The sequence below is a fragment of the Aythya fuligula genome, chromosome 9, assembly GCF_009819795.1.
Source record: "Aythya fuligula isolate bAytFul2 chromosome 9, bAytFul2.pri, whole genome shotgun sequence".
Classification (NCBI taxonomy): Eukaryota; Metazoa; Chordata; class Aves; order Anseriformes; family Anatidae; genus Aythya; species Aythya fuligula.
Window position 1 is genome coordinate 7,466,890 of NC_045567.1, and position 17,712 is coordinate 7,484,601.

The following is a 17,712-nucleotide window of genomic DNA, read 5'->3' on the forward strand; positions in this document are numbered from 1 at the left end:
CCTAACTAGTATAAAAGAATGTGTGCTTCTGAGCTAATACTTTGTGTGTTGTAATGATGCAGCAAACTGAACTTTTGATACTTTCCCAATGCCTCAAGAATACATGGTTCTGAGAACAGCACCGCTTTCATTTTGAGGGACAATGGGAAGACTGCTCTTTTGTCAAGTTTGTCTTTTTTCATCTTTTTTTTTTTTTTTTTCTTTAGGCTGGAATTGTAGTTTTGATGTCAATGAAGAGCAGGATACCTCTCATTCTTCTAGCTTGTGGCTCCTTTAACCCCATCACAAATATGCATATGCGTTTATTTGAGCTGGCTAGAGATCATCTGCACCAAACAGGTCAGTAAGGGTTTGTTAGGACCACACATACATGGTGTTTTCCTGGGAAAAGGAAGACACTTCTAACACTTGTTATAGCTAAGCTGTCACTTCACAGTTGGCTTAACTTTATTATTTTTTATTTGATGACTTGATATGAAGCTTTTGTGGAATGTTCAATATAGAAATTCTAGCATTACCTCTTCCTTTGACTTACTGCATTAAAAAAGGTATCACGAGTGTCTGTGCAACTGAACTGAGAACTTTATCAGCAGTTTTAGAATCCTGTGCATGGAATAGACTGAATCTTGTGAGAGACCTTCAATAGTTTTCAAACTGAAAAGAAACATTTATGTTCAGATTTCATTCTTTATGATACGTTGTATTTTAATATGAAGAAGTGTTACAGCTAGCAGCTTTGACAACTGGAGAAAAGATGAAATGTTAATTATTCATTATCCATCTTCAGTAAGAGGTACAACTTATCTCCCCCAGCAAAATAACTTCTTCAGAAAAGTGATCATAAAAGCGAGATGTCAGCAGGCTAGAAAGTTTCAGCAACAAAGGAGAAAGCTGGGTAATACCAAAAACTTAAGCAAGACTGAGAAAAGCTTTGGAGGAGCATTGTGCTCTAAGCTTGATAACTGCTTAGTTGCTGAGGCTTTTATCTTCCTTCTGGCTGCTAAAATGTACACATACCTCTGGAAGAGGTTGGAAGGGAATCATAGCTTACTGGAACTTGACAGGGATGTTGCTAGGGGGGTTGTGCAATAGGAACAAGCATAAAAATTTATTTGGTTCTTAAATGTGGATGGGGTGGGTGCAGGAGGGAATCTGGTAAACCGTCTGGTATAGCTGTGCGGTAAGAGCTGCAGCTACGTACTCACCATATAGTGTGAGAGTTGTTTGCTTTTTCATGAGAAGAATTGTACAACTGGCTCTGAGAGCTGCTTTTATGGTTTTGTGTTTTGCTGACATAGTAAAATGATACTGTTTCTCCTGGAGAACTAGAAATAAAGGGTTAAGGGACTTGCATTAGCTTTTCTTATTGTAATTTTTAACTCCTTTGGGTTCCTAGGTGTGCAAAGAGTAGAAAGGCAATGTGAGACCAACTGGTAATTCTCTTACATCATGTGTTACGATCAAGTAACTTATTTCTTTACCTTGAAAGAAGGGTTGATTTGGGAAATGAATTATGATTCTGCCTAAATTGCAGTTATGCCCTGATCTGTGCCAGGGTCTCTATAACAAGGCTCCAACCTTTACTCAGAGCAATTTATTTAAACAGGTCTAGTGAAAATCATATTAAAAATAAAATTTTGAATGGCTGAAATGAAATTTGTGCCTTACATCGTGACTAACGTCAGTCCTTTGTTCTGGATAGGGTATGACTTGCATTTTGACTTCTTAGTTCAGTGTACAGGGATTTCCTGGTATAAGTACTTCTTACAGTGAAGAAAGTGAAATTTAATTACATCTGGGTTGCCTACAGTGTAATCCTTGCACCTTTTGAATGTTTAACCCAGTAGGTATGCAAAGTAAGAATCCTCAATTAGCTTGTGGGAGCTTTAGTTATCTCAAGCAGAGGTAACTTCATATAAAGTAACTATAAACGTGGGTATATGTGTATGCATGTGGTCTTGCTAGCTATGGTGAGGGCAATTTTTCAAACAGAAAAGGTTTGCAACGTGTTATAAAAATACCTGTGTTATGGTAGAACCATTTCTGCCCAGAAACTTCATTGATCATTCTCTCATGGTTCCTGTCTTGTTTCTGTGCCAGTAGTGACCCAGGGAAGAAGAGAAGAAACTGGAGGCTTTTGCTCAGAAGGAGCCCTAGTTGCAGGCTGGAAGCTGATAGTGGGGCTGGGAGGCAGTGGTTATATACCTCTAGAGCTTGCTTGTAGAAGTGAGGCAGTGGTCTGCCATGTTTGTGTTGTCTCCCTTCAGTCACAACAAATACTGAATGCTTGAAAAAGTAGCTAGCATGAGTGCAAAATAATCTAGCATGAGAAGCAATGTTGCCAAGGCTGGAGAAATTACTTCCTGGTGGTCCTAGTTCCGTGTTTCTATCGCACTGCTAATCAGGCAGAATTGATGAGTTGTTCAATAGCTTGGCTGGACTTGACTTCCCAGTCAAGTTTTACTGTTACAAATGACATGACTGCCCCAGTGTGCATCCTGACTGACAACTCCAGTCATTCTCTCTGCCAGCTTTTTGCCCATCATTTCATTTTCAAATGCTGTCTAATCTTCAGGACGAGGGGGAATGGGCTTAAGTTGAGCCAGGGGAGTTTTAGGTTAGATGTTAGGAAGAACTTCTTTACTGAAAGGGTTGTGAGGCACTGGAACAGGCTGCCCAGGGAAGTGGTGGAGTCACCATCCCTGGAAGTCTTCAAAAGACGTTTAGATGTAGAGCTTAGGGAAATGGTTTAGTGGGGACTGCTAGCATTAGGTCAGAGGTTGGACTCGATGATCTTGAGGTCTCTTCCAACCTAGAAAATTCTGTGATTCTTCTTTTATGGAGTTTGATACTTCAAGCAGCATCTGCAGTTTCATTGCCACAAGTCAAGTAATTCAACCTTCTTTTGTTAATATCAGTCACCAAATCTTGTAATGCCACCTTCTAAATACAACAGACATGTCTACACGTGACAGAATAACTTAGTTTATCTGAATTTTGTTTCAAGTCCTATCAATTTGAGTCCTCACACGTAACTAGAACTTCCTCAGATTTGATTCCTTGTTCTAAGATATTCTTGAAATTTGAAATGATTTTGCCAAATACCTTTTCATTCATGATACCTAATGTCAGATGTTTTTTTTCTTTGGTGGTGTTTCTTAAATGTGACCATTAAGTCCAAAGTGATAGAATCAGCCTGTGTAAGATGTTCAGAATGTTGTTTGCCAAATATTGCCAGCGGAGGATGCTTACATCACCAAGATAAGACCAGAAGGGATGCAGGGCAAGGGAGAGGGTGTGAAAGACAAGATGTTTCTGGCTGTGACAAAACAGATTCAAGGAGGAGGAGAAGGAAAATCAGTTACTATCTTATGAGAAGGTGGGGAAAAAATGTGAGACATTGGTTGTCAGATGCAGTTCTGGGCAATGCAACTGAGAAATCCAAGGAGTCACCAGCAAGTCCTGGGAATTCAGAAGCTTATGTTCAACCCGATACTGTCAAAAAAAGAATGAGATCAGATTATAACTGCAGCATGTCAACTGGAAGTCAATGTGTTCATGCTATTTTCTTGCAACAATTCTGATAACCAGAATTTTAACACAACACAAAAAAGGCTTTGATTCTGCTGCTTGTGTAGTGTGTATAGCAACACAGCTATGATTGGTCTAGGATCAGATCCGCAATAGTTACCCATTGTCAATATTTATTGTACGTGCAGACATTAGTTAGGATTAACTGAATGTGAATTAAAGGAAACAAATCTTTAATTTTCTGTGTTTTCATTAAAAGGCTTACAGCAGTACTTGCTTAAATAGAGCAGTACTTTAATTATACTAGGCTGTATCCTTGAAAGATACATGGGGAGATGTGCACGTGGCTTAGCATCCAGAAGGAATTAAAACTACTTTGCAGAGGTGCAAATCAAAGTATAAATCTTAAGACATCTCAAGATAAACTGCATCTCTACATAAGAAGCTTCCATTACATAAAACTCAATTTTCTCAGTCCTTATTAGTGAACACAGTTAGCTCCTAATCTTTTACTGAGTTTAGGAAATTCAGGATAGGGTGTCCTGTGAGCAGAGTACTGTAACACGTTAATATTCATCCTGTTACTCTCACGATGCTGGCTTTCTTCTTCCCTTCTGTAGGAAATGCTCATTTGCATAGCTGTCAAGATAGGGTTGGTGGTTTTTTTTGTTGTTGGTTTTTTTTTTTTTTTTTTTTGACAAATCCAATGAACTCTAAGAGAAGTGATATTTTGAGGTCTTAGTAAGAAATGTTTATTCTAGATGTGATATGTGGAGATCATACAGTGTTTGAGGACTGATCGTTGTGCATCCCCAAGACCTCTTCTCCAGCAGAGGAGTAACTGAAGCCACAACTTATTTGAGAGTGGCTGGTGGCTGTCTGACTGCAGAGGTAAATCTGCATCTTCAGGCCCTGTAGTTTGCTCAGCCAGGTGGATATGATTTATGTTTGTCTAGGTACTTATATGGCATCTGTCACTACAATCTTTGCACACCTCATCTATTTCAGTGAATGCATCTTTCAAGTACTCTGAAGTGGTGAAGGTAAAGCCATCCATCCTATGAAGAGCTATTGCAAAAGATTGTCCATTACTGTTCTGATATATTTGTTGTTTGCTTTGACTTTCAATGCAATGGCAGCTAAATTGTTTACCCTTTGGTTTTCCTTCTGCTGAATCCTCACAGGAGGTGACTGAACATAAAGTAAAAAGTCTTGCCCATTTTCTTTTCTTTTTTCATGCTTTACAATCTCTGCATACGTATCGTGGGAAGGTAAGCATAGGATGGTGTCCTTTCCATGTCTTATTTGTAAGCAGTTTTGAACAATTCAGGTATTTGGGATTTCTTGTATCTAGGCATATGGTGCTTTCTTTTTGTTTTCCTACCCTTCACGGCTTCAAAACAGTTATCTATAAATAAAGTTAATATCTTGATTTAAATGGAACAATAAAAAAGCCTTGTATCTGTTTTCCTAACATTAACAGGCTGAGAGTTCTGGGAGGATAACTGCTGATCTCTTGTGGGTTTAGGGGAAACCATTCCTGTTACTTTCATTCAGATTTTTTTATGTGATTTTAATTTATGTGTAGTCACAGAGGGCAGATTAAAGAAATAATCCAATGGACCATATTTTGAAACACAAGTGTGAGAGTTTTTTTTTTTTTTTTTTCAGTAAAGAAATGTAAGCTTATTTTAATGTAAACTATTGGTGCATCTTGGAAAGTTAAAATGTGAGACTATTGTAAATATTTTCAATGCTTCACTTCTGATAGCAAGTTTTACATCCTTTTACAATGTTTTGAAATAGCTGCCACTTCTTGTCACAAAGCAGGACTGATTTAGTAATCAGTGATTTTCTTTGTTTGTGTATTTAATGTTGTGTATGTACTGTGCAGTAAAATTCAAACTGCTTATCAGACTCATTTTGTTCTTAGATACGTGGGTAACCTTAAGCCCTTAGATAGGATTAATGAAGCAGATAAAATGCTTGTTCCTGGACAAACCTTCTAAAACCCAGTCCAAAGATTTGCAACCCTGTGTCCTGCAATTGTTCACAATCTCTCTGAATATCAGTCTCCATTGATTTCATAGTGAATTGGCTAAACCCACTTTCTAGTGAAAACTGGGAATGGTTGGCCTCATTCCAAGGGAATTTACAGTACAAATAATCACATTACTAACTTTATACAGGCAGTTCTAAACCATCTTTCACGACATGTGCTGTTAAATAATGGTAGGAGGTAGAGAATACTGCATCGTTCCATCAGGCAAGGCATTTTGAAATTGGTAGAGCCTGGGAATGCTCAGGTTCTTCTGAGCTTGTCAGCTCCATGCAGCTGCTCACCTTTCCAGATGTATCTGTAACGATCTGTGACCAAGGAGCATTGGTTCTGTCACCCACCCAGGCTGAGTCCTGCCCTTTGCACCAGTGGACAACACCAGTCAGATCAGTCTCTTCAGTGTTGAAGAGAAAACTGGGGCAGTTTCCAAGGAATGTGGGGGTAAGAAAATAAAAAGTTAAAGCCCAGGGAATTTGGTTTGGCTTATGCTTGCAGACTTTGAATACAGGACAGAAGCCTTGGATAGCTGAATTAAAAGCTGTTATCTTAAGACTATTTTTTCTTCCTGTACTTAGAGCTATATGGTCCTTAATATCTGTTATCTACAGGAAGGGAAAATGCATGTGTTTCTAGGCTTTAATTTGTGATTGTGTTTTAAAAGTGTCATAGAAGCTACCAGCAAGTCTTTTTTAAAAAAACAAACAAACAAAAAAAACAAAAACAAACAAACAAACAAAAAAACCCAACTTACTATAAAGTGTAAACTGGGAGGGGCAAATACTGAACAATAAGGAATTTAATTGTAACCTACAGATGAGATTGGCATTAGTTGAAATAATTTTATGTAAGCCTACATCAGCAAAACTTCTAAAGCTTTATAGTTTTAACAAGAACATTAAAATAAGAGTGTTGGTTCATCTGTTCTCTTCACTCATGTGGAAGCATAAAGTCTTAACGTGTAATAAACTTTGCATGGAACATGCATCTTCTGTTGGTGTTGTTCCTTACAATTGTTACATGTTGGTACTGCCTGTTTATAGTGTCATACTGTAAATCTAAACTCTTAACTAGAAAACTTGGGGTAGTTAATTTGGTGTAACAAATCAGGCAGATAAATAAATTGGTCTAATGCTTATGCAAAAGAGGCCTAATGTTTTTCAGTCAGTATTCAGCAGGGAGTAAAAGTTTCTGGAAACTGTTAAAATAGTACTGCCTCATAGTACTTATTAAATAGGATTCTGGAAGAAGGAATAAATTAAAACAATACTCAAGCACGAAGTCCTATTGCAACCTGCTCTGGAGATGACAGAAGGGAGAACAGTGTTGGGGTCATTCCTGCTCACTGGGTAGGATAACGCTACATCTGCAGAGATTCCCTGTCTGTCATGGATTTTCCTGTGACACTGAAAGATGGATAATGATACAGTTTTGTAGTCCATCCTCAAAAAAATGTTTACCTATATCCATTTAGCAAAGAAACATCCATAAATGACCTCTTCTGAAAAAGAGAATAACAAATAAAAATGTATGGGAAGCAAATAACAAATGTGCTCAACTCTGATAATAGGATAAAAAGGACCAAAAGTACTTTAAGGATTAGAAGAAATACAAACATATACAACAAAAATATCTGAAGTCTTTACAAGCTCATCCTTGAAAGAACAAAAAAGGGGAAAAAATCTAGTGATATATAGAGCCCAAAGAACTAAGGTTATTGAACCCTAGAATAAGAAACAAATTCTTCTTGTCTAGCTTGTTTTTTGTAGTTAAAACAACATTTTAAACAAAATACAATTCAAAAATAGTTTAGAGTTGTTACCCAACAGGACAAGCAACAACAGATTTCATGATGACAACAAACAGCATTCCAAAGAAGCAGAATGGGAAGGCAATTCTGAAGCAAGAAAGGCTTGAAACTACCTATAATTTATGGAGTAAGAAAGAAAATACCAGAGGAAATCTAAAATAAATTTTAAATAATAACAATAATTTAAAAAGAAAAAGGAGTTTAATGATTTCCTCTTTGCTTGCCTACCAGGATTGAAGGATGTATTTGAGCATGTGAACTTCTGAATTACAGAAGAGGACAGAAGTTGTTTAGAGCCAGTAATAAAATATTCTCTTGTATTTTGAGCTATAAACTCATATTTTTAGGTTGTAGCTTCTTATGTGCATTATGGTTGTGTAGTGCTAGGTTGCCCAGTGGTTGTGAATCACCTCAAACTGTTACGGCATTTGATTTTCCGTATCTTCAGTGTTAGCAATGATTCTTTCAGTTGATTTCATTTCTACTTTAGAACAGGAAGATAGGACATTGGAGGCTTTCATCTCATCCAATTTATTCAGCTGTAGGCCAAACTTGAGACTGAAATGTTTACAGCTCTCAAGAATATGGCAGAACTTGCTCATTCTTAGCTAGCATGATGATGCAATTTTAGTTTTTACGTTTAATACATCTGTTTGAAATACAAGGGAACAATTTTTCTATGTACAAACTGACCAGTAAGGAACTGAAATGTAGAAGAGAAAGTTGTTGTATAAGAAAAAAACATTAACGAGGGTAACTAATGAATTCATAGTGTAATTGCTTTCCCCGTCAACTGAGAATTTACAATATCATTGTATCTTATCAAAGTGTCAGAGAATGGTGGTTGTTCATATGTCAAGAGGAAATATTTCCAATTTCAGGTCAACAGATGGATTTAATTATATACACGTCTTTGCATGTTCCTGGGAAATCATATCTTGCGCTATTGACCATTTTGCCTATGCTGAGAATGTTTTAAAAACAGAGGATAGGTTGGGTTGACATTTGCACGGGAGATAGGCCTGTAAATAGCATTGAAATTTAATGCTGTTTTTTTAAACTTCACCTCCCTTACATAATTTTGAAAATTTACTTCTGTTATATCAAAATAATTGTTACATTACTAAATTGCTATTTTAAATTATTAAACTGTCATGTGCTAATATCAGAAATTATGAGTCCAAGGCCAGTTGTCCAATTATGAAATTATGAGTCCAAGTTCAATTTTCATTACAAAGCTCTGGAGGGAACTTGCTGCATTCTGTGAGTTTTTTTGTTGAAACAATTGAATTTAAAAAAATATATATTTTTTTAGTCATCAGTATCATATTTATCATAGTTATTTAAAATGCATGTGTTAGACTAGATTTTTTTTTTCATTTTTGTTTATTTGAAACACCTTTGCACTCAGTTTGAGGGATGCAACTGATATCAGTGCTTTATTTCTCAGACTTATTAAAATGAGTATTACGTTTTTATCTAGTTCTGTTTCCTGATATGAAACCAAAACTGCTAATTCTAACAAAAAGAGCTCATATGTAATGTCAACATTACAAGAGTAGAAAGATATGGGCATATTTTTCAAATTTAATTAACGTGATCAGGCAGATAGAAGGAAGGGGTGCTTAATGGCAGCTCAGCTGATGTTTTGACCATAGTTTCGTAAGTCTAATTTTAGACTCCATTACCCATCTTTGTTCTTGAATCATCTTAATTTGTCAGACTTGCATTAATCACAGCCACAATAACATGCTATATTTCTTGCTTTAGCACAATAAGAAGCACACTGATTCTGATAAATAACAAGCATGAGACACTTGAGAACAACCCAGTGGTCAGTTAAGTCATCCATTATTCTGGCTGTCTAAAAGCTGTACTGATACAATTATTGGAATATAAAATTTCATTATATCTAGCAATTTTGATAGCTTGCATCATAAATTATAAATATCTTGAAAATTGCATGTTTATCCAGATCTTGTCTTTTGAATCATCTAATGATACAAACATATTGATAGTATTCATGAGTGGTTCAGAGTAACAGGAAGGTTGCTTTTCAATTCTTTAAAATTATTATTGTTAAAAATATTACCTAGATGAAAGTGTTACTAAGTGGATTGTGGCTTCCCATAACTTTGAAGTTTACTGTACTTTTAGCAGGAGGCTGGACTAGATGAGCTCCCAGTATTCTATCTAACTTAAATTTTGAAGATCCTATGAATATGACTATTTTCTTTTTCCTTCTGAAAGGAAGATACCAAGTGATAGAAGGCATAATGTCTCCTGTCAATGATGACTACAGAAAGAAAGGCTTGGTTCCAGCAAGGCACCGGGTAGCAATGGCAAAACTAGCGCTGGAGACATCTGACTGGATTCGAGTTGATCCGTGGGAGAGCGAGCAGGAGACGTGGACAGAGACAGTAAAAGTGTTAAGGTAATTACGTTGCTTTTTCTTTCTTTATGAAGTTACTGACTGCCAGAAATCTGTCAGGCTGATGGATCAGTGCGCAGAACTCACTCTGGTAAAACACCCAAGCAAAGCATGTCTGTTTATGGCATCTTCTCCTACAAGATAAAGTATTATATCTGTGAGGATAGAAATTCATGTCGCTGTCCTCTGAGAAATGTTATGTAATCAGCATTTCCATATCTGGAGTCTTTCATTTCCCAGTGCAAAGCAGAAAGGCTTCCCCCAAACCTGTGTATTGGTACCGCGCTGCATAGTGATGTGCTTGTGCCATGTAAGTCACTAGGTGCCATGTGGAAAGCCTCTTTGACAACAATGCGCCCTGGAAAGCCATAGTCATTGAAAGAGTTGGGCAGCAAAGGTCTTGGCTCTCTTGTTATTTCTCTAGTTTTTAAGTCACTAAGCAGGTAATAGAGAGATCTCAATCAGAAACTAACAGAGTTCAAAACAGCTCTATTTGTCAGGAGCACACTTATTCTAGATCAGCTATGTTGGCAGTATTATACCTGCAGGTTTATCTATTCGCGCTTCCTTGAAAAGCTTTTTTTGTATTAACTCTAATGGCAAGTTAAACCCAAGCCTATAATTGCTGAGGTTCTCCACAAAATCACCGAGTTTGCTGTTATTGTGCTAGAAGGAAAAATAAAACAATGTCTAAAGCCTGCCTAGAAATGCAACTTTTCCCCATATGCTTGCCGTTGATAACAAATGCAGTACAGTGCAAGGTATAAAAACACAAACTTCTTGTGCTGAGCACCTTCTGGAAACATAGGGACTACAAAAGTCTACAGGCACCGTTAAAGTGAAAGACTTTTTGGATGTCTTTCAAAAAAGAAAGTGTGCTGTAAGAAGTATTAATTATTTCTTATTCCTGCTCAGATTTTCTAACTTCCTAACTGAAAACAGTTGTTTGTATAGCTGAAGGCTTTAGCATGTGCCTTCCAACAACTGCCCAGAAAGCTCTTACGGCTTTAGGTGAAAGCCATTATTTTAAAAAAAAAAAAAAAAAAAAAAAAAAAAAAGACGTGTTATTTCACAGAAGCATGCATAAGAACACCTTGTGTACTTGCAAAACACATGCAGTGCACAAAACAGCTAGTGCAGCCTTTTAGTTCAGCTTTTTCTTGGTTCACTGGGTGAACATAAACATCCAGTTGCTTCTTTCCCTTCCCTCTAGCCAGCAGAATAGGAGTAAAGTGTGGTGAGGGGACTCAGGACACCCTGCTAGCATGTCTTATGCTGTTTTGTCTAATCACATTGGTAAATGGTATGCACCAGTGAAGGAAATCACCAACAGTTCTGTCCTGCAACGTTAGCTGGGTATGGGATTTCTCCTCCAAACTTTAGCTTTGTAAAACTAAATCCTTGCAGAGAAGGAGCCACAAATCCTACTGATCAGGTGATCCTACTTACAAAGACTTTGATCTTGCACAGCTCCAACTGAATTGAATACTTGCAAGATTGGGTTTGTAGATTGTAAAGTTAGGATAAAATGTACTGCATATAAAAATTAGGATAAGAGGTACTGTAAATAAAACCTCTATGCATAACGTTTTCCTTAGGAAATATAAGTATCGACGTGGCATGAGCAGCCAAATTGCCTTTCTGCCTAGAAAGTAAGCCACTAGCTTCATAAATAAATTGACAAAATGTTGAAATGTATGCCTATGAAGGAGAGAAATTACTTTGAAGTGGTTTTTTTCCAAACAATGACCTATATTAATGATTTGAACCAATGCCATAACTTAATGCTGAACCCTGTCCCTTGAAAGGGGAAGCAGCATCTTCATGAAATGGCACAGGTTAGTGCTTTGGTTTTTACACAGTAACTGTCACTGTCTTAAAAAGTAACTGTCTTAAAAAGAAGAGGTGGTTTTAGGGCTAGATCCTTACTAAGGTTCTCCCCTAGTTAGAACTTAAACTCGTTGCCACCTGCACTGTAAGCCCCCTCAGGCAGGAAATGTTAGTAGCAGTAGGAAGAGATTTTGTTACTGCAAGTCAAAGACAAAACCTGTTGTACCTAGATGTACCTCTTCCTTCCTGTGTTTTGAGTTGTAAGCTTAACTGTAATAGGACATTGTGCCCTGAAGGGGAGGCGTGAATGGCCTTGTCCTCCAGTATTTCTTTTACCTGTGTGTGCTGATGTTGTTATATTTTATCAGAAGCTGTGGATTTTGCAGAGGATTCCAAATAGATACGGCATAAAAGAACTTCGAGCAGCAGAGGTGATATCCCACTTGTGGTGATGCCATTAGTTGCCTCTTACATTGAGCATGGAAGTTTTGAAGACTGTCCCAGTGCTTGCTGGAGTGGTTTATTTTCTTACAATATTGTCAGAAGAACTACTAATCAACGAACTACATCATTCCTCTTGTAATGTAGATTTAATTGTAGTGCAGGTAGAAATTTACCAATTCTAAATTAAATCACGTTATGTCTTACCCAACAAGATTTTCTGAATTCTGCTTGTGATTTTAATTATATAGATACTTGAAGCTTCATACAGAGTTCAGAAAATGCTTGATAAACTGACAAGCCAATCTGTCCTTTTTGGTGTCTCTTTAAAGTAACATAATCCTCCCTACCCCAGCATCTGAAACGTCTGCTGAACAGACCTTTTGGCAGCTAAGACTTTGCATTACTTGTGCTGTTAGTCCTGCAGTGAGTTCTTTGCCAAAAGAGCTTATTTTTGAATCGAGGCCCAAGAATGTCAATCCATGATGTGAAGTTAGTGTACTTGACTATACATAGCATCAGCCTGTTTACAAGAAGGCAGGATCAAAAATAGAAATGTAGGAAGGCACAGGCCAAGCTATTGCTACCTACTCTCTCCTGCCATATGTCCCGCACCCCTTGTCTATACAGTTCCTTTAGACAGTGGCTGAGCACCAAAAATGACTGGAGATAATTATGCAGCCCGGCTAGGTGTATATTCTTGGCACTTGTGCAACTTATTACTGTGGCTTGAAGTACTGAGCGTGATTTGAAAAGTGTATATTTAAGTCACTAAACTATAAATTCATTCCTTAGGCAGATGTTCAAAAGGTTATCTATGGCTTTGTATAAATTCTGAATTTGGACAGAGTTAAGGGTAAAACTTTACCTTGTAACCCATAATCTTTGTTCTGACACAGTTGTATAAGACCCCGCAGTCATTTTGCTTATATATTTGCTGGACAGACATAAGGTGCTGGCTTTCGTACTCAGCTGTGACCACACTGTTTAGCAATATGCTTGCTTCCTGACGTGATGTTGGCTTGTGCCAATTAATACAAGCATTGCATAATCATGGCTCAGGGTGGTGCAAGACTGGGGCTGTTCGAAACAGGCAAGACTGTGCTTGAAGGAAGAAAGCTGAGGTGTATGGATCTAACGTTGCCACTTGCCCTCAGAGTCAAAGAAGGAGCCACCACCATGAGGAGGCAGTACCAGCGTGCAGTGGGGCACCAGTGATGCAGAGCAGCAAAAGAATAAAGTAATTGAAAATCCAGAAAATGACAAAATAATTCTTGCATGTCCTCATGGATCTGAAATCAGTAAAGTTAGAGGCATAGCAGGTGTGCAAAATCATACGAGAAATGTGTATCTTGAATTTCTTGGGATTGTGATCACTTTAATTAAAATGAAAAGCACAAGGTGAATGCTCAGGGAACATGCTTTTGTGGAGAACAGGATGAGAGGAAGCTCGTGAAAACTTTTAAAAAGCAGGCATTATAGAAACATCGTTGTGTCTGAGGGATTCTATTTAATGAAGAAATTAAATATACTGATTGAAGTGTGATTGAAGTGTGCTTTTTTTTTTCCTAGCAAAAACCTCCATAAAGTTTTAAATTTAATGTTGCTACAAAATTCTCCCTAATAGTAGAATTTCAAAAAGGAATTGAAAAACAATGTCATTACACGGATTGCTTGCAGTTGTGCAAAATTTAACTACATTTCTGCTAATTTTGGGGTAGAAGGAATATAGTGGTTTTTTTGTTGTTTTGTGAGGTTTTTTTTTGTTTTTGTTTTTGTTTTTTTTAACAAATTATATTCAAATCCAAAGTGCATAAAAGTAGACTGTGTTCCTGAATCTGAAAGCACCAGGTAATCGCTTTGTGCATCTCTGAGAGGATTATCTCACACAGAAGCCTTTATTTTTTAAATGCAGGCACCATTACAATGAATCGCTCAGACTGCTGCAGTACAAGAAGGAATTCATAAAGAACAAACAGCCCTTAGAAGGATCTACAGAGAATTCCCTTTCTTCCCACTACACAGGTTGGTTCGTAACTCTCAGCGTGACTTTGTTCGTTAAAACAATAAAAACAGCATTAAAAACCATACAACTTCACCAGATTGAACAAATTGATGAAGTTGAACACAGTAGCTGCTAAGTTTTGCAGGTTGGAGCTACCTGCCAAAAACAAGCCATGCCAAATGCCAGCGTGACTACTGGTGCAGTTACTTTGTAGTAATTTCCACGCAATAAGGAGATTTCCACAACTCTTCTACAATAAGGAGACTTATTCCGGGATTGTATTAATTTTTGGTTTTATAAGCATCGGTTTAGCTGTGTCAGAGATGTATGCTGTGGCCTTGCTGATTCTGCTAAGTATAAAGTATATTATGAAAGAATATCAATAAATATGGAGATTATCTATAATTGTAATTCTTATGTTATACAATGAACAAAGTATATGGATGGCAAATCCATATACTAAAACAATGCTAAGGCATTGTTCTGTTGGTTTGTTTCACTGCATTTCTGGATAGAAAAGTCTCTACTGGCATTAGAAGTATGACAGATTCTGGAAACACTGTCAGCTTTTGGTTTCCTATTTTATCATATTCTCTAGCTCTGTGTTTTGCTAGGCTACTGGTGGATTTCTGATACTTTACATTTTTCCTATGGTGTTGCAGCACTGCTTGGACATGAACGATCCAGTAAGTTATTCATGGCTACACAAAGACTTCCAAAGTATGGGCTGTTCTATCATTAGAAATGGTAGAGGAATAAGCTAAAGGAATAAAATTATCTGGTATTTGGACTGCAGTTGAATCTTGTCTGATGGGGTTTATCATTGTTGACAAGTGAGAAGTCACGTTTTTCTCATTACCACATTGAGGAAAATGAGTGGAAAAGCAGGTGAGACTATTTCAGCTTTCCTTGATGTAAAATTTCTCCGTTGAGTATTATTTTCTTTAGCTTTTTCAAGCTTTATGGCATTTTCTGTAAAAAAAAAAAAAAAAGACAAGAAAGCAAATTTTTGATCTAGTCTTTCTTCCCTGTTAAAGTTTCTTAGTATAGAATCAATCAGTCACCAGCACAGGTTTCCCCTAAAATCAAAAACAAACTACAGCAAAAAGTGGGTGAAAAGAAGGACTGGCAAGAAACAGAACTCCTTGTCTAGGACATGGTGGCTGGATTTTTACTATCCATATTCTATTGGACAGCTAATCCCAAAGAACTTCCTGTCGGTGTGGACAGGAAGAAGTCTAGCAACCTGTTGCTACTTACTTTTTCAGCCTTGAGCACTTTGTCAGACAGGGCAAAAATATGCACATGGCCCACCAGGAAGGAATTGAACAGCTTTTCCCCTTCATTTGTTCGCTAGCATGCAATGGAATGGAGCACAGGGAAAAGATCGAGTGCCACTGAGAACGTCAGAATATAGTTCCTTCCCTCTCTGAAAAATGTGTGTTGGTCAGCACATACTCTCTAACAGGAGGCAACTGACACTCAGTTTTCCCTCCCAACACATCAGCCTTTCAACAAAACCAATGAGGAACTGATTAAAACTATTGAGTCAGGATTTTCTGTGAAGTTTAAGGGAAGGCTCTTCCATGTAATGGAAACTTTCACAAAGTTTGAGTTGGATTTAATGGTACAAAATTCCATACTATTTTTCTATTAGATGTATGTCTACTAAACTGTAAGATTCCTTTGTTGCTGACTGTCATAAAATTGTTTCAAATACGAAAATCAGGTCATTGTAGTATGCATTGCAAATAAAAAGGTTCATTAAGGAAAGGTATTGACAAATGATTGTGGTTTTATTAAACTTAGAATAACTTATTTGTGCTATCCATTTAGGATGTAAAAGAAAAGACTAGTGGGTCCTTTTATTTGGTTTTTAGTGTCCAAACTGTAAGCATCAGAAACAGCTAAAACAAGCTTATTCTCAGAGACTCGTTATTTTTCTGTACTTGGTAGCTTGTAATGCTTACAGTACCTTGGAAAAGTCTCAGGATAGCTCATACTTCTTTGCCTGTGTTCTGAAAATTTTGTCATTATGGTAGCATAAATTGTAAGTAGTCTTATTGAAAAAGTTAGATGAAAATCTGGAGCTGCCCTAACACCTGAGTTCAACATTTTTATTCAAAAGTAGCATCCCGATCAGTGTAAAATAGAGCAAGTCAGATAAAACTAGTGTATTACAGATGGCTTTGAAAGGACTTCCAGAATCATTAACATCTAATGTTTCTTAAAAGCTCCTCTCAGTCCCTCATATACTGTTCTGCTAGGATTTACTGTCCCTTCCGTTATTCACCAAGTATAGCTTCACATGCACTGTTTCTTTTCCTGCTTACAAGTGATAGTTGATTGTCTTCATTTCGCTTTGAATTGAATTCCCTGCACTTCAGGTCTCTTAATTGCCTTACGCAAACAGCTTTGCTGTCACCTTTAAAATGTGTTTTTTTCCTGGAGTAATCCAGCGACAGCCATCCTTCATTAGGCCTTGCTAATTCTTAAATCCAGCTACTTCCTTTGTATTACTTCTCCTTAGCTTACCCTCTCCTTTCTCTCTGCACAACACTGCAAAAAACTAGAATTTGTTTGCCCGATTATTGATTGAGCTATGCTGATCAGAAACAAGCAACAATTTCCCTGCTTCAGACATGCCATAGCCTGAAATAAGGGTTATTGCACTTATCAGAAAATGGAGCACTGTAACGTTTGGATTATTTTAATTATTTGGATATTATACCATTACAGTTAGTGGAAGCTGCAGATCACTACTTAGCAAAGTGTCCTTGAAGGGCTGAAGACACATGCTTCTTATTGGCGCAGATCTGGGGATGTGTGGAGATGGATTTTTTTAATGAATCTCTCATTTATTTTTCTCTCTACAGTTCTACCAGAATTAAAGCTGCTTTGTGGGGCTGATTTTCTACAGACCTTTCAGACACCCAATCTGTGGAAGAAAGAGCATGTCAAAGAAATCGTGGAGAAGTTTGGGTTGGTCTGTATAAGCCGTGCTGGCTCTGATCCTGCTCGGTTTATCAGTGAATCAGAACTTTTAACTAAATTTCAGCACAATATCTTTCTGGTGAAAGAATGGATTCAGAATGAAATAAGTGCAACACAGATACGTTATGCTTTGTGCAGAGGATTAAGTGTAAAATATCTCGTCCCAGATTCTGTCATATCCTACATTGCACACCATAATATCTACACAGAAGAAAGTGAGCGGAAGAATGAAGGTGACTTGCTTCAGCCTCTTCGGTTGCATAACACAACAGTAAGCCCACTAAATGACTGATGCCTGTAGTGTGTGGAGAGGACAGACATTGCTTTTTTTTTTTTTTCCATGTGAAATTTTGGAAAGATGTTTCCCCTAATAAGGGGAAAATACATCAGCCCAAAATTTCTTGAATTCATGTGGTGTTTTAAATTGATGTTTTCATTTGTGGCAGTGCTTTATCCAATCAGCACACTCAGTTGAATACATTAAAAATAGAAGAAATAAAATCTTAGCAATAAATAATAATCTCCAATAATACTTAAAGGTCAAATATCGTACTTTTCTGAACTGTAATTCTTTAATCCTACAGGCAGTTTAGAATGAAGATGCCTTACATTTC

At 37.2% G+C, this 17,712-nt stretch overlaps 1 protein-coding gene across 1 annotated transcript; it reads left to right on the top strand.

Annotated features, from left to right (window-relative positions):
* The first annotated feature begins 224 nt into the window (after positions 1-224).
* Positions 225-17,390, top strand: NMNAT3 (nicotinamide nucleotide adenylyltransferase 3). Its single transcript, XM_032193566.1, has 4 exons — positions 225-339; positions 9,648-9,831; positions 14,015-14,124; positions 16,981-17,390. The coding sequence occupies exons 1-4, from the start codon at positions 225-227 to the stop codon at positions 17,388-17,390; spliced, it is 819 nt and encodes a 272-aa protein (XP_032049457.1).
* Positions 17,391-17,712: the final 322 nt, after the last annotated feature.